The 26,456-nt window shown below is 50.9% G+C and overlaps 1 protein-coding gene across 1 annotated transcript in view; it reads right to left on the bottom strand.

The window, feature by feature from the left end:
• Positions 1-1,447: 1,447 nt before the first annotated feature.
• IGF2R (insulin like growth factor 2 receptor) overlaps positions 1,448-26,456 on the bottom strand; it is a 99,701-nt gene continuing 74,692 nt past the window's right edge. The window contains 18 exon segments of the mRNA NM_001122602.1: positions 1,448-3,276; positions 4,188-4,257; positions 5,268-5,420; positions 6,789-6,975; positions 8,780-8,967; positions 9,645-9,791; positions 10,884-10,998; positions 13,433-13,569; positions 14,339-14,573; positions 15,807-15,953; positions 16,310-16,517; positions 17,650-17,811; positions 20,173-20,322; positions 22,213-22,431; positions 22,749-23,005; positions 23,306-23,425; positions 24,317-24,443; positions 26,028-26,218. Of these exon segments, the coding sequence (NP_001116074.1) occupies positions 2,860-3,276; positions 4,188-4,257; positions 5,268-5,420; positions 6,789-6,975; positions 8,780-8,967; positions 9,645-9,791; positions 10,884-10,998; positions 13,433-13,569; positions 14,339-14,573; positions 15,807-15,953; positions 16,310-16,517; positions 17,650-17,811; positions 20,173-20,322; positions 22,213-22,431; positions 22,749-23,005; positions 23,306-23,425; positions 24,317-24,443; positions 26,028-26,218 (3,230 nt within the window). The 3' untranslated portion in view covers positions 1,448-2,859.

Below are 26,456 nucleotides of genomic sequence, written 5' to 3'. Positions count from 1 at the left end.
GTCTCTGCAGGGATCACTGGCTCGCCCCATGCTCTCAGGCCACCCAACAGGCTTGCTCAAGGGTAAGGCCAACTTACCCTTTTTAAAAAAAAAAAAAATATATATATATATATATATATATATTAACTCCGTTAACTCCATAATATGCCAATCACGAGCTAGTTTTCAGCAGTTACATTCCCTTGATCACGGCTGCAGAAGGATGTAATTGGAAAACAGGGAGACCAGAGACACGGCCGGAGGTGACATCACGCAGCCTACGCCACTGCAATACAATTGTCAAGTTCAGCGGCGGTTTGGTAAAGCCGGTTCAGTTCTGTTCCCTTTGCCAGGGATTCTCACGTTTGTGAAAATTGGACCAGCGAATGCAGCTGGAGAAGTAAGCCGTGTGAGCACACCTGAGTCATGAGTGGTCTTCAGAAGCTGATGGAGATTTACATCTAACCTCTCTAAACCACCTGTCCCCAAAATGCTCATCACCCCTAGTACCTGAACCCCAAGAAGAGACTTACATGTCCATCGGTTAACTCTCATGAAGGACTGGATTATCCCCCGATGTTGTTTTAAATGCCCAGGTGCCAATCAACCTTCTGGAAGGGATCATCGTATGCACTATACAGTTTCAGTGGTTGGTGAAGAATAGTTTTAGGTGTTCTAAGAGCAGACTTCTACTTTACTAGGGTTTCCTTGACACAGGGTTGCCTCATCATGCTCATCCCCCACTTACTCTGCTCCTCCACCACGCTCGGACAGTCTCAAACAAAAGGGCATGAGATAGTTGGTTCAAGGTATCCGGGTATCAGGGATGTCCTCTTACCAATAAAATCACTTCTCTGAAAACATCATAGTTCCTACTATTTGCTGTCAGGTCACATTTTTCTAATACTACCCACAACAGCTGGCAAGGGTGGTGACTGTCTTCAGAGCCCAGGGCAGTCAGTGGCGGTTGAGGTTCTTAAGAGTCCGAGCAAACACCCAGAAGCATTTGGCAGGTGGCCGCGGGTTCAGATGAAGACCTCTGCCATCACGTTCACCAACACGGCCAGTGGGTGCCTGCAAGTGGCCTTCCTGACCCAACAGGGGTGGGGAGGGCCTTCCTGTGTGTGTCTTAGAGGGAAGTGAGCAGGCGGGAGAGGCCTGAGAGAACAGCCCCCTGGACATGAAGCTTGAGGACAACCAACTCCTAGGTGTCCGCTTTAGCAAACTGGGGACACCGTGACGTCTGCTTTCTCGAAAAAGAGGGCTGACATGTCAGACCCCCAGAAAGCCGAATGCAGGCGAGGCAGCCCCAGCGCTGCCCACGAAGGGCCAGCAGGACCCCACCGCCGAAACCCACATGCAGACCTCTTTGGGGACTCCACAGAAGAGCACACAGGCTCCCAGACTTGGCGATGGGTTCAGCGACTCTTCACATCGAGGGGGGGGCGAAGAAAACATAACACTCGACTAATAATTTATCTTTTATTGAAATTATTGAATACTTTATATTACAGTAAATTCGATTGAAAAAAATGAGAGAAGAAATCAATTTTAAAAAATACACTCATGTTGAAATCAAAATTAGCCAGCCAAACCGAGTACAAACCAAGGAATTCTGTAGGGTAGTTTGCTTTTCAGTACATGAATACCACTGAGTCTATATACAATTCTATAATTCGAGAAAAGTCATTCATTAAACACTTCAAGAAAGGTGCCAACAGCCAGGGAAGGACAGTGGCCCCGCCCTCCTGTCCTGCAGCACTGAGAGGCCAACCCAGCACCCCCAGAGCAGGAATCCCAAGTGCAACGCTAGGGCGAAACGCTGGCCCATCGGCTTTCATGCAGTTTCCGTAAGTCACGCACTGTGCAAATTAAGGCTTCTTATAGGTCGAATGGTTGATAAACACTTTTTTTTCTTAAAAAAATAAGCACAGTAAAGGTGGTATCATGAGAACCTGAAGAGGTGAGACCTATATCCCAAATCTGGAAAAAAGTTATTTTCTCTGACATCTCAACTCCATTCTCACACACACACAAAAATAATCTTTGGGTGGGTTGTTTGAATTCACCAGCCGGCGAAAGAAATACTGATAAATGTGCTCTGCGCACCTAGGATTGAAGACGTCATGCAAAAAGCTGCAGCCGTTACTGACTGAAGAGGCAGAGAACAGGCCTCCAGAGCCTAGGCACTCGGGGACCTCTGCACGTGTGTGTGCGTGCACGTGCGCGTTCCCTTAGGAAACAGGAAGCAAAGAGGAAGGACAGAATGGAGCGTTCTAACTTAGAGGCTACATTATTGACCAGTTCAAAAATCTCATATGGAACCTTCCTAGCACACCGACAGCTTCTCCTCCGGGCGGGGGATGAACCTTGACGTCACCCCTGCCGTCAGGGGAAAAAGGCTGTTGGCTTGTTTTTTTATGTTTTTTGTTTTGTTCTTTTTTTTTTTTTTTCCTTTTTCGCAAACCTGAGTAATTGTCAAAGTCAATAAATAGGAGGAGAGAATTAAATGCTAAAATATAATGGTCAAAACCATACAGGGCCTAAAGCAGCAAGGGTTTTTCTCAAATACGCAGCCCTCGGTTCCAAGATGCGTCTGGCCCGGGCACACACTATGAAGCGCCCGGCTGCCACGCTTTTAAAGTGAGGGCTGGGGACAAAACCCAGGGCCCCGGCCCCACCCCCAGTGACAGGAGCAGAGCCTCGTTCCAAGGACTGTAAACCTGACCTCATCACCCTCTCCCCCAGCACAAAAACTCTTCCCTTTTGAAACAGTTTTTGTTAAAGGCAAAAATGATAGAAGCATCATCGAGCTGAAGTCTTATTTGGTTGGAGGTGCCTGGCGAGGCCGGACCCGCGTCTCCCGTAGGCACCAGGAGACTAGATGTGCAGGAGGTCCTCGTCGCTGTCGTCGTGGAAGGATGCCAGGCCGCCGGAGGTCCCGGTCTTCTGTGGCACAGGCCGTGGCTTCCCCCTGCGGACCCTGTCCCCTGTCACCAGCCCCCCTGCACCATCGGCGCTCTCCCGAAGCCCCCTCCTCTGTGGGATCCTCCCATGCGGCACACTCGCGGCCCCAGTCCCTCTGCCCGAGTGCACCCTCACCTCTGGGATGGTCAGGACCTCATCCTCACTGTCCTGGTCATCCCCGTGCAGGGAGGTGAGGGCTTCGGCCGTCACGGACTTCGTGGTAATGTGCCCGTTCTCCTGTCCTTCCTTCCCGGGCCTCGGGGTCGGTGCCTGGATCTCTTCCATCAGCCACTCGGTTTCGTTTTCATCCGCCTCCTCCTCCTTGTTCACCTGCATGAGACAAAGCGAGACCCTGGAGCCTGTTCTGCTCTTCTGTCACCCTCCCTTCCAGGACCTACTCATGAGCTGGGGAACCCCTCCCTGCCCCCTGCAGTCACCCCTTTCCCAGGCTCCCCCATCAGGGAAAGGAAGGGTCAGCTGGCAAGGTCAGCTCCTGCTGAGAGCCTGCCAAGGCAGACAGGGCCAGGAGGAAAGCTTCCACATTGAGCTAGGTGCCCTCAGGGGACAGGAGGGGCCAAGTGGTGAGACAAGCCTCAGGAAGGAGGTGACTGTGTCTGAAATAAGCCTTTTAGAAAGCAGTATGGTGGCTGTATCAGGAGGCACGAGCGTGCATATGCTCTTTAAACAAATAATGTGTTTGGGGGAAATTTATCTGAAAGCCAACCATCCAAATGGCAGATACACAAAAATTTTCATTATTACTATTATTATTTTTAATAGCCAACAAAAGCCTCCTGGGTGGCTCAGTCGGTTAAGCATCTGCCTCCAGCTCAGGTCATGATCTCAGCAGGGTCCTGGGATCAAGCCCCAAGTTGGGCCCCCTGTTGAGCGGGGAACCTGCTTCTCCCTCTGCAACACCACCCCCCAGCCCCTAGCCCCCCGCTGCCAGCTCATGCTTTTTCTCTCTCCTGCTCTCTCTCAAATAAATAAAATCTTAAAAAAAAAAACCCTCCCCCAAATAAATACAGCCAAAAAAGTAGAGACAACTTCAGTATTAAATGTTCTAAGAAAATTGGCTATAATCACAATGAGAAAAAGTTATAGGAAAAAAGGACAAGACATGTGCTTTGGTTCAAAGCAATGGATGATGCTTCCCCTTTTGTGTTTTTCTTGTCATCACCGACTGATGTCATCACCATATGGACAGCCCGATACTGGGGGCAGGGGAGGTGGGAAATTACCTTCGAGTATTTGTAGGACACGTTGGCACTTCTCCTGCAGCAGCTGGTCAGTCTGCTCACCACGATCTCCCTGTAAGGCGAGTGGTCACTGCTGGGTGGGACCAGCAGGGCAGAAGGCCCACCTGGCCAGCCCCACCACCTCGAGCGCCCACTGACAGAAGCCGCAGCGACCACAGGCATGGCCCTCCACGGCACAGGCGCACTAAACCCACGGCAGCTGGGTCAGTTCAGTGAAAAGAATGCTCTGGAATCAGACAGAAGGGGATTTGAAACCTGCTCTGCCTCTCAGCAGTCTAGCGAGGGCAGGAGCAAGTTACCTATGTTTGTGCTGTGTGACTACAATAAGACCATGTTGTTCCCACCACCCCAAGGCTGCACTGAGATTACGCGTGCCAAATAACTAAGCCAAGACCAGCTCACACCCAGACCTTCTCCCCTGACTCTTCATTCCAGCACATGCCTCTCTGGGTGGGATGGCTGCACACAGATTCTGGACGCCCTCTCTCATTTGCCAGGGCTGACCACACACAGGGCTCTTAGGCTCTGTGTTTCACTCATGCATGATGTGGAAGTCTGCTGGATGGACAGCCACACGTGGTGACAAGCCCTCTGACCCAAAAAAGGTGAGCCAAGGGGATGGTGTCATACCTGGCACACAGCAGGCTCTAGTAAATGCTCACTTTTACAATGGGAGGAAGGGGGCGGGGAGGATAGTGTAGAGGGGTCAGTGGATCAAAAGGAAGTCTGCTCATAAAAGGTGCTAATTTTTTGTCCATCTCAGGACACATCCAGAGACCAATGTCCTAGATACAGATGGGCCAGGCCGAGAGCCTGCAGAGCATCTGCTATGTGACGTGAGCACCAGAATGTGGCTCACAGACTGGGGACAGGTTCCACAGCCCTGCTCAAATAGAACACCTTGTCACAGGAACCCAGGCAGTTAAAAAAACACAGCTTTGAAGACAGCTTCCATAATTTACACACACACACACACACACACACACACACACAGAAGCTCAGATCCCAGGACTCCAACTTTGAAGCACTGGCCTCACGGCCCACCTGCCTCTGTCTCCTTACCTCCTTTCCTTCTTGTAAAGCAGCAGGGTCAGCAGACAGCCAGTGAGTGCCACCAGCAGCAGGCTGAGGACCGCCCCAACGGCCTGGCTTCTCTCTGACAGCCCCTTGTGCTCCTGTGTGTCCTCGCCTGCATTGTCACCATCAAGGTCCACTCTGAAAGGAAGCCACATCACTTGGTGGCACATCCCCCCGAGCAACAACCCCTGCAGGCCCCAACCCAGGGTGTGGAGAACAGCAAAGGACAGAGTCCTTGGATAGCGAGATTTCCACGAATATGGAAAATAGGTGCACAAGCAGGAGTACAGGTGGTAGGTGCTGCCTGGAGTGAGGCGGGCGGCGATTACAGAGGGCCACACGCACATCCCTGGGTCACCCCACTCTGCTTATCAGACTCCTAAGTGTGTTCTCGTTTCTACTTCGGGCTCTCCTGTGGGCCAGGAATTATTCTGAAGTGTGTTTTAGTGTCTAAATGTGTTTCCATTTTTCACTTAATTTCTCATTACTGGTTCCTAACTTAATTGCACTGAGTGTGTTATTTATATGGCACCAATGTTTAGAAATTTGCTAAGACTTGCCTTACATCCATGTTCCTAGAAAACACACGATAAAGTGGACTCTTTTTAAAAATGAAAACCAATCTAAGATCTAACAGATGTGATGTGGAATCCCCACCACCATCCCCTAGCACAGTTTTTCCAGACTACAGTGAAATCCCTCTTCAGGAAACAACAGAAACAACTGCAAGGCTGGAACTTTATCTCCTGATCCTAGTCTTGGGACAGAGGATGAGAAACTCCTGTAAGAACCAACCTGGATGAACCTAAAGAAGAAATCCAAGAGGACAGCAGCTTGTAGCCTTTTGTTCTAGATGAGTGCCTCTAAACCTGGCCAAGAACTAGGCAGAGAGACGAAGGCTGTGGGGCATGAGAAGATGTAGGTTCCCTTACCGGAAAGCCCTCAGCACAGAAATGCACACTTCTCATAAAAACCTGGCCTACGGCTGATTGTCAAAATCTGTAGAACAAGTTTTCGTTCATTCAAACATAAACAATACTTTGTTCAAGTTAAAGAGAAATTTATCATATAAGAACCTGCACTAGAACACAAGGAAAAATGTGCTAGGAGCACAAAGATGAGACTGAGCATCTGCCGCCCGCAAGCCAGTGAGGGGACGCATCGGCCAGGGAAGGCCGGGGCGCAGGGGAAAGTGAGGGCGGTCAGGCCTCGTGCATGCAGCCGGCAGGTGGACAGCCAATGCACTGGGAGTGGTGGGTGGTGGGGACAGGGACCAGGAAGGGTGACGCTTGGACAGCCCCTGAAGCTGGGTACTGGCTATATGTTTGCTTCCCTGGTTCTCAGGCAGGCTGGAATATTCCCACAAAACCTGGTGGGGGTGTAGGGATGACACATACAAACATAAGCTTGAGCTAAGTTGAGAGCAGGCTGGAGGTACAGCTGGGAAGTGTCCATCCAAAGGGGAAGTGACCAAAAGTGCCGTCCGTGCCAGGACAGCACACTCACCCCAGGGGACACACAGCAGAGGTGTACCAAGAGAAAAGGTACTGGCAGTCGGCGGTCTCGTGGCTGAACTCGGGGATCCCGTCCTTCACCAAAGGATCACAGTGGAAGAAGATGGTGGAAGACACAGACTTTGTCTTATCTTTTCCACACTTAGAGGATGAGGCAAACACCACATCCAGGTCACCATCTGTTGGAAAGGAAGACAATACAGCCACGCCGCATTATCACCAACATTTCTAAAAAGCTGGTGTAGACTTAAAATCATACGTGAAGGGCCTTCTTCAAAGGTCTTCTTCGAAGACCTTCTTTCACAGATGCCTGACACATTACAGAGGCCCTGCCTTAAGTCAAGGAGCAGGAATGACTTGAACCTGGCCCCAGAAGAGGTCTGGCCTCTGTCCTCAGCTCACAGCAGGATTCAGAACAGGGACCGGCCATGCGGGATCAGCTCATCTGGACAATGAAATGGACCAACTGGGCAACCAAGCAGCCCGCCAACTAAACCAGCCTCTACAATGGAGCCCTGAGTGTTGGGGCGGGGGTGGTGGTGGTGAGCGTCTCTGGTTGGTGAGACTCCGTGTGTATCGTCACACACACACAGACACTAGGAATGTAACACATCCTCATTCCACAGGGAGAGGACGATGGAAGCATCCAGCTCCCTTCTGGGGAGCCATTCTATGTGCTTCTTCCCTTGGCCAATTTCTATCCTTAACTGTGACTGTAATAGCTCAAATGAGTCCTGAGTCCTAGCAAATGCTCAAACCTCAGGGTAGTGATGGAAGCTCCCTGAAACCTGTAGTTTGTGTCAGAAGTGAGGGAGCCATGTGCAGACGGTGCCTTCTCCAAACTGCCAGTGGCTCAAAGTCCACAGTCAGCCGAGCTACAGAGCCAGGGCGTTCAGTGTGTGAAGCGGACACGTCCACAAACAGAAGGGAGCCCTGAGAGCCGGGCTCTGCGGGCTGGGCCCAAGAAGGCCCCATGTGTTCTCACTCATAACTGGCTGAGGTATGACCCGAACAGACCATCCTGCCAGGCCGGCACACAGGCACACATCCTCAAGCAGATGGGGGAGCCGGGATGGCAGCTCTGAATCACAGTGAGATGGGGCTCCGTGATTTCCTCCTCTTGCCCTCTGTGGTGAATGAAGACTTGGGAAGAGATTTAAGCTGCATTTCTTCACGAAATGCAAAGAGTGGTCTTCAAACTAAACTGACTTTCCTGTGTTGATGAATACTGAAGTGAATAGGTCTGGAAGGGGTTTTATTAACTACGAATAAACAAACACATTGACCCAAATAAACCCAACTCAGAATTACTGGATAAGAACAGAGAACCATGGGCGTTTACACCATGACGTGGAGTTGTGAAAGCAAATCAGGCTGACCTTTGGCGGGTCCCTCTGGCGGGCCCGAGGGGCAAGACTAAGTGCAGTGACACTTGGGCTCAGTGTCCGAGCAGAAACATGGACATCTGGGCTTCTACCACTCAGGGAGTGGCTGCTTCTCCCCTCGGGGAATAGCTCAGGAGCCCTTTTTAACATCAAAGTCAGCTGGGTTTTTAAACATGTTTAACTTTTTAAAGGGTGTCTATCTTTTTCTTTTCATCCTTTTGACAAACATAAAATATCTTCCTCTTCTCTAACAATATCTGAAGTTGCCAAGAACCAACATGACAAAACCAAATGGAAGGTGACTCTTGGACATGCACACTTTGTCTTCTGCCTTCACCCCCACTTCACAACCTCTGGTTCACACCAAGGTTTGGGCTTTCAGGTGTTTCTCTGTTAACTGAGGTGCCTTCTTCTTATAGGGAAATGCTCATCTCACACAACTCTTCAGCCCACTGAGCTGACCAGGTACCAAGACACAGAATCAGACCAGGACTCCTGCTTTAAATTCAGGGATTTCAACTAAGGGAGTTTCTTCACAAAGATGTTAAGCTCTTCCCTCAAAGAAGCCGAACAGGGAATGTTAATGGAAACCAATTACCTTGAATGTAGTATTTGGTTTTGTCAGAAGTTCCAACTTTCCTACTGAAGTGTTGGTCGTTGGGCTTAACCTGGCATATGTTAGCTCCAGAGCATGCGGGATTTCTGGAGCTTGTGATAGAGGAAAGCTGGATCTCATACAGGTACTTATCCCCATTTGTTCTCATGTCTCCAGAGGCGCTAAACAGCCTGAAGAGACAAAAAAGATGGCAGGGCCTCCAGTCCTTCCAGAAACCCACTTACATACACCCAAACACACAGAACAGCTGCAGGGCTGCAGGTCGCGGCCCTGCTCCTGCTTTGCCAGCCTGGGGGGCCTAGGAAGACACCTGAGGGCACCAACCTCCACCCCATCAGCTTCCTGCCTCCCACCCTGCACTCTGAGAGCTGGTGTGCAGTCTCAGATGTGGCGTTCCCCGCACCATGACCCCCGCAGGCTGCCCCTCCGCACAGCCAGCAGGTGTGTGGCCAGTCACCTTGGCCCCCTGACCTCAGGAACCCCTCTGGGAAGACCACTGAGAAACTCTTTTTTTCACAAACCAGTAAGCCCAAGGCTTCCTGATCAAAAACTGTTTCAGGTTTCATCTTCCAGCTTCGAACCCATGGGACTATCAGGAAGGCAAGGAGGAGGGGCAACTTTATTTTTACACTCGAGAGAATTCACCATCTTTGGTGCTGAAACTTCATAGTTGAGTAATGCTTTCCCTCAGTTTAAGCAAAATATGACAACTACCTAGAAACAGTAACTAAAACACACTGCCTATTTTTCTCACAGCTCCCCCCCTCCCCCCGACCAGGGAAAGATCTAAATTGCTGGTTTAATTTTGAATACATGTCAGTGTTCTAAAGGAAAATGTTCCACTTACTTAAAATAAATATCTCCAAGGCTGAAGCTCTTGCCATTTATAGGGTTGGTGATGGTGCCGTTCACCATCTGCACCTCCTGAGGCTTCACCGCACAGGCGGCCCGAGAATCCCAGCTGAAGTAGTAAGTGCAGCTGTCGATGTCGAACCTGGATGGAGGGGAGCATGGACTGCGGTCACGCCCACTGACTTGGGGCCTTGCAGAGCCTTGTGTGCCTGGATGACGGCCACTGGCTTTCAGGGGTCCAGGCGCTTCTGAGCTCTGGGAACCCCCCCACCTGTGCCCCTGTTGCCCCCAGGATGCGTGCCAGCACCTCTGCACTAGGATGGCTATTATTTACACTTCTCAACAGCATAATAAGGAAGATGATGGTCTAGCTCATCAGCAATGTGAAAAAGTACGCAACTGTTTAATATGGGCTTGTTTGTTCAAATTAAGAAACTATGTGACATCTAGGGGCTCCTGGGTGGCTCTGCTGGTTAAGTGTCTATGTTCGGCTCAGGTCATGATCTCAGGGTCCTGGGATGGAGAGTCCCATGTCGGGTTCCCTGCTCAATGGGGAATCTGTTCCCCACTCCCCTTGCCAGCCCAATAAATAAATCAAATCTTAAAACAATAAAAAACAAAAAAATCAAAAACACTGTGTGACATCTAAAAGCTGAAAAAATTTGCCCCCAAATTTTTGAACTTTATTTTACAAGCTTTTTTGACTCCTACATTGATTTAAATCCTCAGACAATTCCCGGGTCTCCCCAGAAATTCCAGCCCAGCTTCTGGAAGAATCAAACAGCAGCTCATATGCTCCCTCTGTTGGCCAAACTCCTCCTAGCATTAGATGCAGAGTTGCCTAGAAAATTCTAGTAGAATCCAAGAGCATCCCAGGTGCCAGCCCCACCTACTTGGGGGTCTCAGGCCGCTTGAACAGCTGGCCTTGGGTGGCACCCATTGTTGCCCCTTTGGGTCTACAATGATGTTGAAGAGTCCAGTTAAACACTGCTTTACAGCACCGCTTTAGTCAACGGACCATGGTGTCCCAGCCTTTTCCAGGAAATCCCTCCTGGTGCAGAGCAGCTCTACACACTATCGGACAATTAATAGCCCTGGGCCCCTCCTCACTGCAGCCACCCAAACCCCCTTTCCCTGCACACCCGTCTGCATAGCCACAAGGGAAAACCCTGTAGAGAGATCCTGGCGAGCCCCGCTCCATGCTCGCTTCCCGTGGAGGCCCCGACTCTCTCACCTCATGAACGAAGGTCTGCCCACTGTCTTCGCACAGGTCAACTCTATGACGGCAGATGCCGTCTTATTCTCCCCACACTGATAACCTTTTGAGTAAGTTACGATGACTTTGTCATCTGAAACACACAAATGATGGAGATGACGTTATTTCTGGTTATAAAAAGCTTCAGTGTCAGAAGTCAACATCTATATTAAAACCCCAAACAGAACAAATGTTCAGCTTTCTGAAGACCCATAAGTCTTCAGTCTTGGGTTCTCAGCCTTGCCAAGCTCGGTGACCGCCTCCTGGTCCACACCACAACCTGACGGCTAGGGAAGACCTGGGTTCAGATCCCAGCCCGCCTGCTCCCTAGCTGCCTGACTCTGGGCTACGCAGCTGCTGAGCCTATCTCCTCACCTGCGCAAGAGCAATACTGCCGAAGTGTCTGCCACGAGCCCAGTGCGACAGGCACAGAGAGAAGAACCTCACATAATGCCAGCTGTCATGGCTGCTCTAATTCCAGTGTCCTTTAGGTGCTTTCCCAACAAATCCCCTCATCTGAGTCCCCCGGTAGTAACGGGAGGTGCTAGACCTCCAAACTACAACGAGAAAAACCAGAAACAGAACGACTCTGGTTTTCTCGGGTCTTCTGGCTCTGCATTCAACTTTTCCACTTCTGAAAACACAGATAAAGAGCTGAGACCCTGACCTGCAGGATCTAAGAGGAAAGTGAGCACTGGTTCTCGGCTGCAAGTGCACAGAAGCCAGTGTGGCAACCAGCTCAGCTCTCGCGCTGCTGCCAGCTACTGTGTAGGGCTGCCCAGAGTTGTCCTGGGGCTGCCTGAGCCCAGCCGGCCTGGCTCAGGGCCACAGGGAGGGGCCCTCGGGAGCCACACACACCCAAGACAGGAGAGGCCAGGGGAACACGGGCCTTCGTACCAGCTTCCCACATGTCCTACCCGGGACCCAGGTCAAAGCGCAGGGGACTTGGCTCAGCCAGAGGCCCAGGCTCTTGGCCCTCCCCAAATTCAAAGTGGTACTGGATGAGTTAAATATTAGGCGCCTCAGTAAAATTTTAGAAAAAAGAGTTCTATTGCTTTAAAAAGAAATTCTTAAACTGCTAGAGTACGGAACCAAACCAGTGCAAGTCATAATGTAAACACCCCGCACTACCAGGCAAGCCACTCGACCTTCCGCGGCTTAGTGCCCCTGACCTGTGACCTGGACTCTAACCCCAAGCCCAACCTCACGACACCAGGAGGATTACACAGGCAGAAAGCACAGCTGGGGATCAACGTTAGCAACTGGAACAGAGAGTCAACTTCTCCACCCCAAATGGCCGCAGCCCTCACTGAGACTGGGGTCATGGTGTTTGTCCTCGGACAGCTGTCCTGTTGGGGCCCCCAGTGTGCTGGGGACCAGGAGCTCCCTGCTAACGCAAGCTCCAGTGAGTCCTTCACGAAGCAAACCTCTTTCAGCTGGTTGTGGGAAACTGAGGGAAAGGCTGATCCTGTGTCCACATACAATCATGAGACTGCGGAACAGAGAGCTACCCTCACCCTCACTGTGAGCTGTGTGGGGACGGCCATGAACCCGAACCCATGGGCTAGGAGGGCCCCTCCAGGCGATGTGACCGACCTGCAAGACCTGGTGTACTTCTCGTCAAGAGTGACAGGGGTTCCCTTGGAAACCTGCTCTCCCTCCCAACAGCTCCAGCAGACTCAAGTCACCCTGTGGCCTAATCAGGACAACTCGGGGCCCCGCTCTACTCTAGCTAGGTAAAGGTGTTGTTCTTTCTGGTACCCCAAACACACCCCAGTTGTTCCTATCTAAGAAAGACCTACCTTCTCCTGTAAATAATGAAAGATAGGCATACCGGGGTGATTCAGTCAGTTAAGTGTCTGATTCTGATTTTCGTTCAGGTCATGATCTCAAGAGTCGTGAGATGGAGCCCCATGACACGCTCCGCACATGAAGCCTGCTAAAGATTCTCTCTCTCCCTCTCCCCAGCCCCATCCACGCTCTTGCTCTCACTCGTTCTCTCTCAATAACGAAAGATAGAATCTTCCACTCAACAACCAATTGCAAGTTGAATTTTCTACTAACGTTAAGACTTTCATTATATTCTAAATTATTAAGACATTCCAAAAATGTACCCCTGAACTATCTTTACCAAGATAGTCTTGGTAAAGACTTACGTAACTGCCGTTCAGCTCTCCCGAATAAATGCTGCCACATGTATACGCAGACTTCAACACTCAACCCATAATGGGAGCAAGGATTCAGGGGAACCTTAACCACTGTGACCCTCCCAGGGTAGAAGTACGTTCCCAGGAGAGGTGACCCCTCCACATACACCTGCCAGAACTGCTATCTCTGAGAATACAAAATGGTACTTATTCTAATGTTCCAGGAATTTCCAAAATGCTTTAGAAACAGTCATTGGGAAGAGTATGTGTCAGTTTCAACTAAAGCCAGTGCTGCCCTCGTGGTCCTATGAGGAAGCCCTCACCTTCCCAACTCGGATGCAACACCTATAACCTGAGCACGACAAGGACCCAGGGCCTTACCTAAGACGTCCAGCTTCTGTGTGTGAACAAGCCCCAGGGCCTGGACGACTCCAGATGCACTCTTCTTGCAAATGCTGGCTCTGTCAGAGCAGTCGAGAGGCCCTTTATATATCTTCTGACACAGATTTATATAGTACCTGCAAAACAATCCAAAGGGATGCGGGGGTGGGGGTGCAAGGTCAGTCTGCCCTGACACACTGGGTGGCAGCTCTGGGCATAACTTCCAGGAACAGTACTCATTCTGACAACCAAGTATCCCACAGCACCTCTGAATGGAGCACTGAAACAGACTTTCAAATAAAGGCCCAAGGAGTAGTTAGCTACTGGAGAAGGGAGTATGTCACCCAGGCAGGTGGGGGTGAGCCCTGAGACGCTGTGGTTTTGAAGAGCTGGAGTTGAAGAGCAGCAGTGGCTCCACTCCTAGCAAGCTGGTAACCTTAGGACCAAAGTCCTGCAAGTCCAGACAGAGGACTTCCCAATCCGGGGGCCCCTGGCAGAGGGGGAATCGCACATGGAGCGGCCACCACAGCCCACAAACCTCGGACCCACACAAAGCCAAAGGGGTTCGTGCCAAAGAGCTGAGAACACACACACACACACACACACACACACACACACACCCATACACCCAGCAGTGGACAGAAGTCCCTCAGAGCACAATGCTGATCAAGACTCATTCTATGGAACCAACCACTGATCTCCAGCTTCTGGTTCCAAAGGCTCCCTTTCAAACGTCCACCTCTGCCTTCAAAACCTGCCCCATGCCCTGGCCCTGATGCCAGCGGGCTGCTTCCCGGGGCACACCAGGCTTACGTGGCAGCCCCAGCTCTGCAAGGACAAAGGGGGTAGACCACCATGAGCCTACTACCTGAAGGACATGGCCAGCAAGTGGCAACAGGTACTCACGAGACTCCTTCATGGACAAAGAACCAGGACCCGGTGAGCGAGGACAGCAGCCGTAAGTCATAGGTTTTGTGCTTCTGGATGAACTTGCACTCCATCTTCTTCGGAGGGCAGACAACTTTTGTTTTCCACTCAAAGGTCACCTCGCAGCCACGAACTTCACTGAAAACCTGTGGCCTCCCGATATCAGCATCCTCATCGCACTTGAAGATAATCGAGGACATCCGGTGGCTGTTTGCTGGGGAACGGCACGCAGGGAAACTTAGACCACAGCGTGGTCCCAGGCCGGCTCTCAAGCCCCCACCCACTCTGCTGTGCTCCATGCTGATGACTCCACCTGTCAGTGCCCACTGCCCCTGCGCCCCAGCCAGAACTCAGCCTGCCTCATTCACGCCTACCCCGACCCTGAACAGACCAAGGCCCCTCAGGGCCCAGTGTCTGTCTCTTTCTGTGCTTCTTAATGACCCCATGGCACTAGCTCAATCCCTCATGGTATTCAACGTTTGGTCACGCATGAATGAGGACAAAAAATAAAAACAGCAACAGTAAGAGACCTGGAATTAACTAAAAACATGAGTGTCATCCAACAGACCAGGAGAAAGATCTTAAGAAGCCTCAAAACTATGATAGTCCCTGGGCAGCCCAGGGTGGCTCAGTGGTTTAGCGCCGCCTTCAGCCCAGGGCCTGACCCTGGAGACCCGGGATCGAGTCCCACGTCAGACTCCCTGCATGGAGCCTGCTTCTCCCTCTGCCTGTGTCTCTGCCTCTCTCTCTCTCTCTGTCTCGCTATGTTTCTCATGAATGAATAAATAAAATCTTTAAATTAATAAATATATACATACATAACAGCACCCTGAAGATTTAACACTTTATAGTTTCTATCATCTTGTTTCCTGTTCCTTTATAAAAAATAATTTTTTTAATGCATTTTCTCATCACTTTCCTTGAGAACTCCCATCTGTGGGTGTCACACATTTGAGAAGGATTCGCTCACAGCCCTGGTCTCCACGCATCATCAGAGCGAGGGCACGAAGTCTGGCTCACCCTGAAGGCCTGGCCCCTGTCCTGGGCCTGCCATAGAGCCGAGAGCCAGTGAATGAGCCCACCACTGTTCTCATCACTCCCAGCCTGCAGACCCATGACAAGTAGGTCTCTACAGAGGCAGGAACGGGCCTCGCCAATGTTGCAAATTAGCATAAGGGCACCAACCCCCCATGTTACTGAATGGACCTCGCTGACCACCCAGCATCTGCATCTCAGCCCTGCTCTACTCCGGTCTAGGTACATGGTCACATAACACATCCCACGGAGAATTTGAGATGTCCTTTCTTTATGGAATATAGGCCTGACATGGAAAAATATATGCGACAGAATTAACCCAGACATCCACAAAGCTCTGAGCATGAAGCCAGCCTGGGAGGGACGCCGACTAAGTGGCAGCCAGAGCCCAGATGCATGCTCCGCTACGTACAGTGTCTGCAGAAGCCCCACTCGTGGTCTCTGTCATAGTTTGCAGTGGTAGAGCACCAAAGCCTTGCGCGGCCCTCCACAACACACTCCTCGTAGCTCTTCCCATTGAATATGAAGGGGAACACACAGGGATCACCTGCCTCAGTTTCTGGAAAAAAGAAAAACATCTAGGTGACCCTGATTCCCAGCACATCAGCTGTGCTTTCCTTGCCAGGCACGGTCACCTAGGAATGCTCAAAAGGATCTCGTGTGGAAGCAATCACCCTAAGCCAACATTGGGACCACTGGGATTCTTGGTCACAGTGTAACAAGTGGCTCACAGGCCAAGGTGTGTCCGAGGCCCGAGCACTCACACTCAGGGCTGTGTGGACAGAACGCCATGTGGTCCAAGCCAGGAGTCCACTTTCATAGCATCTGGAGCTTCATTCCTCAGTTTCTTCCTGCAGGCCGGGTCTAACACCACGTTTTAAAGGAACATTAAAACATCCTGCTACAAAGATTTACCTGGAGGACAATTATCTCCATTGGCGTAACTTAAAATGACAGCTTCATCCTGGTGCCTGTAATCCAGTCTCATTGAAGCCAGCCGTCCAAAAGATGCCCCTTTACTCCCAGAAAGTAGGCAGACACCCCCATCCTTACAGCCTCCTTCATCCAGGCCCGCCGCCGCAGTGCACACCCCGATGCTGTAGGTGCGTGAGTCTCGAGTCACCTGGACAGACAATAGCACACGTGGGGGGTCAGAAGTCTGGAGGTGGAGAGAGAGCCATCACTGCAGGGAGGTGCACTTGTGCCAGAAAGCAGAGGCTGCCGGGGGCTCTGCACAGGTGCCTCGGTCCTCTCCACCTTCTCGCCAATCCTGACCTGCCTCCGCAGGGCAATGCCTTACCCACCACCTGAGCATTTCCCTCCAACCACTGGAAGGATCCATACCACACCCCCAAGCCCAGCCTCTTCCTCCTCCCTCCAGGCCCCTACTGGCTGCTCATCCTCCTTCCCAAAGCCCAAGGAGTGCTGAGGTCTGGATCGATAAGCAGAAAGCAGACACAGCCTAACTAAGCTTGGATCTTGCCTTCCTTGCTCAGCCCCGCCCTCTGTGGGCTCACACCTGCTGCACACCTGTCACACCTGTGGAAGGTCTCCATCACAGGAGCTAGCACCACTGGCTTTTGGGCTCACTACTCCCCAGCTACCACCCCCTGGGAGGTGCTGGGATCAGGTGGGCACAGTCCACAGTGTATAACTCAGTAACATCTAGACTACAGGCCCAGAGGTGGAAGGTCCCCCAGACACCAGTGACTTGAGATGCCCATGGCCTCATCAATATCACCAACAGTCCATGACACACAGGCCTGATAAGCCCCCACCCCCAGATGCATCACAAGTCAGCTCCCTCCATCCATCGCCTCTGACTCAGCAAAATAGCTGCCTCTGTGTATCTTAAAGCCAGGTTGGAAGGAGACACGGGGGAATTACACGTGGCCTCTGCGGGGTGCACCAGACCTGGCCCTATCCTTCTGCAGGACCTGGTCATATGCACGTCCCCAAGCAGCCTTCTGATCTCTGTTGTTGCACCATTTAATCTTTACAAAGCCCTAAGGAGTGAAACTCTGAACTGTGGGGCAGAGCTCAAGTGTTGGTTGTACCTTGTTCGCTACACAATCTAAAACCCCCAATAGGCTAATCCTGTGCATGTCCAGGATGGGGGCTAAACCCATTACCCCTCCATGTACCGTGCCTGAGTGGTCACAGGTGTCCCATTACCTACAACACAAGTGGATAACACAAAGAATCCAGGTCGCGGTGTCCCCCAAGATCAGCGGGCTCTGGGTGAGTGGCATTACCTTGAAGGTGCTTTTGGAAAGGCTGGACAGGTTAAAGCTGTAGTGCAGCTGCTCATCCGTCAGGGAGCAGCCGTCCATCTTCACTTCGTCTGGACAGACCAGCGGGGTCTCCCACCCAAACACAAAGTCACAGTCACTGGTCCTCAGCAGCATGGGAGCTCCCTATCAGAAAAAAAAAAAACCCACATGGGTCATGTACAGCGTCCTCACACAGTTCTCCTTCCCGTTGCTGGCACCACAGAGAAACCCTTGCTTCCAGGGACAGTGGGTACCATCCCTGCACCTGGCAGGGGAGGGAGCCATGGCCATGGCTGTGAGGCTGCTGGGTGCTCTGGGTGACCTGCAGCAGCCCCCCTCTGGGAGGGAGGGCCAGTCATCACCACCCGCTGTGCCCTCATGCCACTGCCAGGCAGCCCTGCCTACACACATGGGACCCCTCACTACTTCCAGGACATCGCCCTGCCCTTAGACACAGAGTCTCTGTGTCCATACTACCAGTTCTTCAAATATCATGACAGAGAAGGGTGTGAAACTGAGCTCCTGGCATTGCACAGGAGGGGGGGCGAGGGCTCTGGTATGCTGGCCAGCAGCGGTTCCGTTTGTACAAACTGAGGATATTCACCGTAAGGGCCACACACATGGCCAGACCTTCCACTGGCCAAGTATTCTGGATCCATGTGTTTATGCCCTTCCCTGCTCAGCAACAGCCACAAAAACACAGATGGGGCAGCTGGTCAAGAATTTCATTTTTAGTTGCCGCTGAGAATCTGTTTTTCTATAAACTTATGTGGAAAAAGTATTCCCGCTAAAGATAAAAACCACAGGGGAAGAAAATCTCTAAAATCCTTCCAACGCTGAGTGAACATTTAGTGTGAGATGCCTCTCTAAAACCCAGTGAACACTGCTCACTTCCAACACGCTGCTGCTGCTGCTCAGAGAATCAGCACAAGCCCCATGGACATCCGACCACACATGGTTAGCAGTTTTAGAGCTAAGCCGTTACACGTTCTCTCTGTGGGAAGGTGAGATAACCAGCGCTCAAGGGAGGTGGATCTTCAAAACAATCCCCTTTGAAGAATGCAATGCTGATAGTGTCGCCTTTCTACAGATAAAACCAGGCTGCCTTAAGCTGTGTGTGCTGACAGACGCCTGTACAGACACACCCATGCAAACGTGCAGACACACATACAAAGAGATAAAAAGGGTTCACTGATCACAGCTCCACCTGCCCTGATAACTCAAGATTATCCTGACGGCCAAGGGACAATCTGTGAACAGGGACACGTCCAAGGGCCCTGAGCTGTGGTGTGGCACTATACAGGGAGGCCCCAGGCAGCAATGGTCTGTGTCTTCCCTGCTCTTACTTACCGTACTGTCCGTCGTCACCAGGCTGCTGTCACATCCCCTCCTACCACAGTCAACCCACCCCTATCTGGCAGCCAGAGTTCCCTCTCCCTTACAAATCTGCTACAAGCCAGGAAGTCAGAAAATCATCTTTGTGAATTCATAAGAGACACATTCCAGAACTATAATCCATCTACTGAGCTCCTAGGGCCAGATGAGCCTTGCAATTCATTCTTCAGGATTTTAAGAGGTAATTTGAGATACATATTTCTATTACCCCTCTGTCTCATATACATGCACACACACCCAGTCCTATAGTCAAGCACATTCGTATTTCTGCAGCAAAATGTATGAATATTCTTATATCAAGTGGGACAAATAGCATGAGGAGCCTCCACTTGTTCATGTCAGAGGTCTGCAAGTTTTCAGAGCTTCACAGATTTCAGGAGTACAGCTTCTGTGCTGTGAAGCTAGGCTGCCTGGAGCAAAGAGCTCTCTACAGACGGTGAGGGTCGCAGCAGCAGGGCTGCAGGGCTGTACGAGTCACATGCATCACCCAGCAGCTCCGAGTCATTGTGAAACAGGGGCACGACCTACCCATTCATCTCCCATTCACAGAAAGCAAGAAAAACGTACACAGGAACCCTCCATAACAAGATGGTACTCATGATGGGAGCCGTGTTATTTCTAAGTGCACATAGAACAGAAGTGAATAACCTCCTTAGGGGTAACGTGTAACTTTGTTAGAGCCATTTTGCTTCTGGAGGCCTTCTTTTGTTTGCTAACTTCTAAATTTGAGGTTGTATCATGAATGATGATAGCTGCCGAAAGTCAGTCTAAATTCCCATTAGGAATAAAATCACTAATGCTACAGTATTAAAAAGGAAAAAGAAAGATGACACTTTTATATGTCGGGAGACACCATTGAATACCACTCCTGTGCTCAGGTGCTTCATATTTTTAAATCATAGCAGGCTTTGATGTGCAAAGTCTGCCCCATTAATTCAGTGTGGGCTTACTCACTGTTAAATTAATGGTTTTACATTATTCAATGCACCACTGACATAAGAGATGACTGCATACATTTTCAATACGGGCATCCTTAACTGATGCATGCTTCCTGGGCTGGGAGCTCTGGCTCACTAATCCATGCTGCACACCCAGACTGTGCACACTTACCATGCTCACGCCTCTCCTACAGTGAAATGCGATCAGTGAGGTATAGTTGAAATGCTTGTCTGCTAAGCAAGGAGTACTACTTTCAAAATTCAAGTAAACTTCATTTGCTATAGGGTTGAGTATCGGAGGTCCGGTGACTCGGCCAATATCCTAAGCAAAGAAAAAAAAAACATTTAAGGAAATTGCTCCCCAGGTTAGCAGAACAAAGACTGATACAGAACTGTAAAAATAGTATTTCATCTGTTTTGAAAATAAACTAAAGCATCTAAAAAAACTAGGTTAACAGTAACTCACTTGCCAAGTCTGGACAATAAGCTGCTACTCAGAAAATTCAGTTTGTTAGCAGTCATCAGTTTTGATCCTACAACTTCTTTCTTTTTTAAAGACCATTCATTCATTCAGTCATTCAGTCATTCATGAGACACAGAATGAGAGAGAGAGGCAGAGACACAGGCAGAGGGAGAAGTAGGCTCCATGCAGGGAGCCTGTTGTGAGGCTCGATCCTGGGACTCCAGGATCATGCCCTGAGCTGAAGGCAAGCGCTTAACTCCTGAGCCACCCAGGTGCCCTGATCCTACAATTTCTAACGATGATTCTATTTCTAATCATGGGCAATTTTCAAAGACTCCCAGCAATAGGAACTCTCTCTCTCTGGGCACATCAAGGATGCTGCGTGGTCTCCTATCACCTGATGGTGCGCAGCAGGAGCTATCTGCCCCCACTCTGGCCTGCCTCCATGACCAGCACCTCACATTATCTCGGGACTGCCTGGCATCTTGGCAGTGCACCTCAGTACAACCTAGGGAGGGCACAGCTTTGTTCTCCAACGTGTTTTATTGCTTAGCACAGCGTCTGACATACTGGCTGCTCAGTAAATGTTTCTGAGCAAATAAACACAAGAATGAAGGAAAGATGAATGGCCAGAAGCAGTGCACGTGTGCATGATGAGTGCATGCGTGAGTGAGCTGCGAGGCTCTTATTCCTCACTGTGGGCCACATTCAGGCCACAATGATGCAACAGCTGCTCTGAGTAGGGAACTGGCGACAGTTTTTAAAATTTAAAATCGGATAGCCAGGCAGAAAAATGCAGCGGATCCAACCTCTCAGAAAGGGATTCACATCAGGGTCCCAGTCTGCACAGTCAGAAAGGACAGTATCAGGTGCTTCCTACTAAGATGTGGTCTACGCAGGCCTTCTGCTCCTCATGGAACTACGACTTTGTGAGATTTGAATCATGGCCAATTTCCCCACCTACTCCCAACATTTCTCTCCATCGACGCTGCAGATAATGTCCATTTTTAAAAGGACATCTCCAGGGGCACCTGGGTGGCTCAGTTGGTTAAGCGTCTGACTTTAGCTCAGGTCATGATCCTGGGGTCTTGGGATGGAGCTCCAAGTTGGGCTCCCTGCTCAGCGGGGAGTCTGGTTCGGTCCCCCCATCCCCACCCCACTCGTCCTCTCTCTGCTTCAAATAAATCTTTAAAAAAAAAAAAAACCCACAACGTGAAGATAACTCATGAAGACAATTTTCAAAGAGCCAAAGTTGTATTAGAGAGTGCTAGTAGGAGACTCAAACTTTCAAGGCAGGGTATCCAGCAATTAGATCTGCTCTTACCCTGAATGACTCATTTACCAAAGAAAGTTCCTGCACCTCCCAAGCATTTTACCCAAGACACGCATTTCAAAGAAAGAAACCAAGCTCTTATCAGTGTTCTTTCTTGCCACTTCACATAAAAGTTTCCTAGGTCAGGGTCAACCTTGAGAGTCCTAACATGATACCAAAGTCTATCTATTCATAGGTGTTCACAGTTTTCTTCCACAGCTCAGAGACACCTTCTGGCCGTCATCATCAGCCTGATGGCTCAATGCATAAATCCTTCCATGATTCTTCCCCAACTGCCCCAGGACATATACAGCCCCAGCTCATTTCTCTCTTTCTCTCTCTGCTACAGTAACCCTCCATTGAAAGAAAGAAACTCAACATGACGGTTGTTAAAAATCATGCAAAACTTGTTTCTGCCTTGCCTTTCCCATACTTACTATAGGGGGGCCATCAACTGGAACCTTGCACACGGCCGCTCCGGCAGGACAAGGCACCCCATGCATCGGGTTCAGCGGCTGGCAGATGTTGATGTAGAAGTCAGGGCCGGTGTCGGAGGTGTCATCCTCGCTCTCGTCATATGCCTCATAGCCCCCCGTGCGGTGGATGAGCGGGGACAAGTCAATAATAGAGCTTCCATTCCTCACAGAGCACTCCGTCTGTTAGATAGGAAAGGCCTTGCTGGAGCATCCCGTAACATTTTCCTTACCACCACTGAGCACCCAGAGGAATTTAAAAGCAGGACAGAAGCACGAAAGATGGATCAACGTCCCCAAATGCTTGGGCACTTACAACTACTCATGGTTGGGAATATCGGGTGAATAAAACATGCTGAGTGTTTGCTGGGGGGGCGGGGCAGTGGAGGACAGTGAACAGTAAAACTGATGCTGTAACCAGGGCCCACCTGGGCTGTGGGGACTCTCAGGCATCAGGCAGGCATTTCACAGATGCCACACAGACCCAGCCCCAGACTCACCACCTGCTCGCAGGCCAGAGGCGTGTGCCAGGAAAAGAAGAGCGTGCACGTCTGCTTGTCGAGAGAGATGAGCATAGGCCTGTTGGTGGGCCCGGCCTCAGGCCTGCACACGAAGCTGATCACACTCTTGTAGGTGAGGCCAGACTTGGAAGGACAGGGGGATCCGTCCTCATATACCAGCTGTAAGACCTGATCCACGTAGGTCAGCCTCTTGTTTGCCTTGCCCACACTGATCCTGGTCTGCCCAAAGCAGGCCCCTGTACCGAACGTAAAGAGAGATGGAAAACACATTGTGTATTCAAATGACCACTTTTCTGAGGACTGCTTTCTGCAAATCCAGAGCTAATATGTAATTCTGAGTGTGCAATGTGGTTTTGGCAAGTGTCCTGCATTTACCATTTCATCACCATGTGCCCCCCTGCATGAGCGGACTGTTACCACATAGAAGGTGATTGACCTTTGTATCTACTCCTCTCTTTTGCCACAGGAATGCACAGGTTGGGGACAGTCTTGGGGACAGGAGAGCCAGGTGGTAGGCAGGAAGCCATGGCACTTACCTACGCCAGGGGAGCAGTTTTCATTATCCTCACAGATGCTGATGTACATGAGCCCCTTCTCACTGTAAGCAGCTGTGTGTCCAGCTCTGCCACTTAAAGAGCTCAGATCAAACAGATGTCCTGCAAGGGAGAATGGGACAGACACACAGTGATGCCAGTATGCTCACACACAGACCATGCTGGCCATCAGGCCTTCTGGCATCCTGCAGTGAGTCCCCCTTGCCTCGTGCACTGACCTGGCCCTAAATATGCTCCTGGCTAGCCAGTCTATCTCATTAGGTTGCAGACTCCAAACTTACATGATAGCTCATCTTTTCCCCAGAAGACAGCGGCTCATAGCGTTGTCCTCCTCCTGGGGCTGGGCCATAGCAGCCACCAGGATTCTGGTGGGATTCAGGAGAGCCCGATGGCATCTCTCCCACAGTCAAGGCATGTCACCTGCACCCTCCTGGGTGCCCCGCAGAGACATGCAGTCGAAGTATCCTAGCTGCCCTCCCATCACCACTGGAAGGTTAACGGGGAGCCTGATTCTAACCCATCCTGCAAGCCTACAGCCAGCATGACTGGTACCCTCGGACACAGGAGTTACAGACAGCTAGGCTCACAGGGAGATGGACCAATCTCTTCCCCACTGAAGAAGAACTCCTAGTGAACACAACTGGGGAGAGCCAAACAAGAGGCCAGCATGCACACACAGGATAGAATGCTGCTGCCCAAGGGTGGCTTGCTCCCCAGGTTCACATTGGGCCCCTCACTATGGGGCACTGGTGACTAGCAGTGTCTTCACTATGGGTGGGAGGGTCAGTGACTGGCAGTGTCCTCACTGTAGGGGGCAGGTCAGTGACTGGCAACGTCCTCACTGTGGGGGACGTTAGTGACTGTCAGTGTCCTCACTGTGGAGGGTTGGTGACTGACAGAGTCTTCACCATGGGGAGGGTCAATTACTGGTCTCATTGTGTGTGGGTGGGGTGGGGGTGGGGGTGGCGGTCCATGACTGGCAGCGTCCCTCACCTGTGGCAGGGTTGGTGACTTGGCAGTTGTCGTGCACATTGCTCCTAACAGGACAGGCGGCTGCCGTGGGCCAGGAGAAGGTGTACTCACAGTCCTCCACTGCACTGATGAACATGGGCCTGGAGTTCTATGAGCAAAGAACAGAGCATTGCCAATAGGGCACAAGATCTACGAAACATCAACTTCCATCAAGTGAGAGCTCCTCTGCGATGTGGAATTTTTGCCAATGTCTTTATGGAGTCAGAGCAGACTTAGGAAAGCAAAGGGATCTGTTCCTGGGATCTCACTAGGGGCTTAACACACATAGGGTGAGACAGACACAGAGCCAGAAATCCACTTGGGGGACCATGGAGATGTTCCTACAGCTAAGGCTAGGGAAAGACAAGCTGGGGGCAGGGTGAAGAAGGAGGCTCAGAGGCTCTTTTGAGTCAGGAAAGAGTAAATACTTGATAACACTCTGAAGAGCAAATGAACTCAAATCTGTTATTATAGACAAAACAAGAAGCTCCACCCAGAGAACTCCTCATTTATTCTACTGATGCTTGCACTGGCTAAGGCTTGCTCCGTATACCCCCACGCTTCCTGTCCATCACAGAGCTGCTCAGACTGGTTCAGCAGTACACTCCTTTCCAGATAAACCCCTGGCGTCTTTGTCACCTGGCCACAGCCCACCCTGCAGCCCAACCTACCGGGCAACCCACGTGCAGAGACCCTCACACACCACCCTCGCTTTTCCCCCCACATGTCTGTCAGCAATTTCTTCCTTTGCCATGAGCCTCTGCCCAGTTACAGAGCTGAGAAGGTCTATCAGGGCCCAGGTGTCCAGTCCCCAGTGGCTCATGTCTACACCAAGCCTCTGTATGGTTCCTGGAGGAGGAAGGCCCAGCTGCTACTGCTGTTGAGAGGGCAGACCCCAGGCTCCCAGACTCCCTGGGCTCCTCCTACCACTGCTGGCCAAATACAGGTGGAGACAGTGGGTGCTTCGTCCTAACACTGAGTGCACCGGCCCAGCTTGATCTTATTCCTAAAATTAGCTACAACCCTAATCCTAGGCAATAGCACACAGGGTTTCACATTCATCTCACGTGTGGAGATGCTCCAGGGTAGAAAAACAGTCCAGAGAAACCATTAATTCAGTCCCACAGCTGTTAAACCACAGCAACCTCTTAGAGGCACCAACCACAGAAATGAGACTAGCCCCCAGTTACAGGCCCCAACCACACAGCAGCAGTGGGGCCCGGCACCTCCAACCTCTTCTCGCTAAACCTCACAGTGATTTGGTCACATGCAAATAGCTCGTGTTGTTCATGGAGAGACAGCTTAACGTAGTTCAGTAACCAAGCTAGGAAGTGAAGAGCAGCCCTGAATGAGGTCTGTCAAACCTTCTGCTTCTCCCAAGATGCATCCGTGAAGAGAAAGGGTGGGTTGTCAAATAGCCGTTTGCCCTACGGCCTTTGGGAGATCTTCAGGGACCAAACTCCAAGCAGAACCAACTAATCCTGAGACTAGAACTGCCAGGTCAGGCACCCCAAGAGCCAGAAAAGAGAGGAGGTGCCCACAGGCCACAGGGCTGAAGTGGTACCGCTAGCACCTGCTGGTAGGCCCAGGTGTCCGAAGGATCACAGCCTCTGCTCGCATCGCCTCGTTGGCCCTCGGCTCCTTACTGCTCCCCAGCTGCCGCACCCAGGGCCAAGAACACTGTGTCACTTACGACTTGGCTCTCGCTGCAGGTGAATCGGATGGTGGTTGACTTTTTCCGAATCTGGTCTGGACACAAGTCACCATCAACATACTTGAGAACAATGGTGCCTTCTCTCCACTGTGGCCCATCCCTCACCCTGCCAAGGTTCACAGGCTTGGAGCCGCTTAAGAGACACGCAGCTGCTTCTGGAGGGCACGGCTCTGTAAGATGAGACATGGTCAAGGGTTACCTTTGCTGATTTTCCAGTCTAGGATTTACCTGGCAAGTGACATCAGATGTGCTATATATCTGATTCCAACAGCCATTCCAAAGGATCTACTATTTCCTTCCCATGAGATGACAATGACGCCACAGGACTTATTCTAAATGCTGTTTTACCATAGGTAGAACGGGGTGTGGGGAGAACCCAAGGTTTCACAGCCTGAATTATTTTTGAAC

This window comes from Canis lupus, chromosome 1, assembly GCF_011100685.1.
Source record: "Canis lupus familiaris isolate Mischka breed German Shepherd chromosome 1, alternate assembly UU_Cfam_GSD_1.0, whole genome shotgun sequence".
NCBI classification, from domain to species: domain Eukaryota; kingdom Metazoa; phylum Chordata; class Mammalia; order Carnivora; family Canidae; genus Canis; species Canis lupus.
Note: the sequence above shows the minus strand (reverse complement) of the source record. Positions and strands in the feature narration are given on the sequence as shown.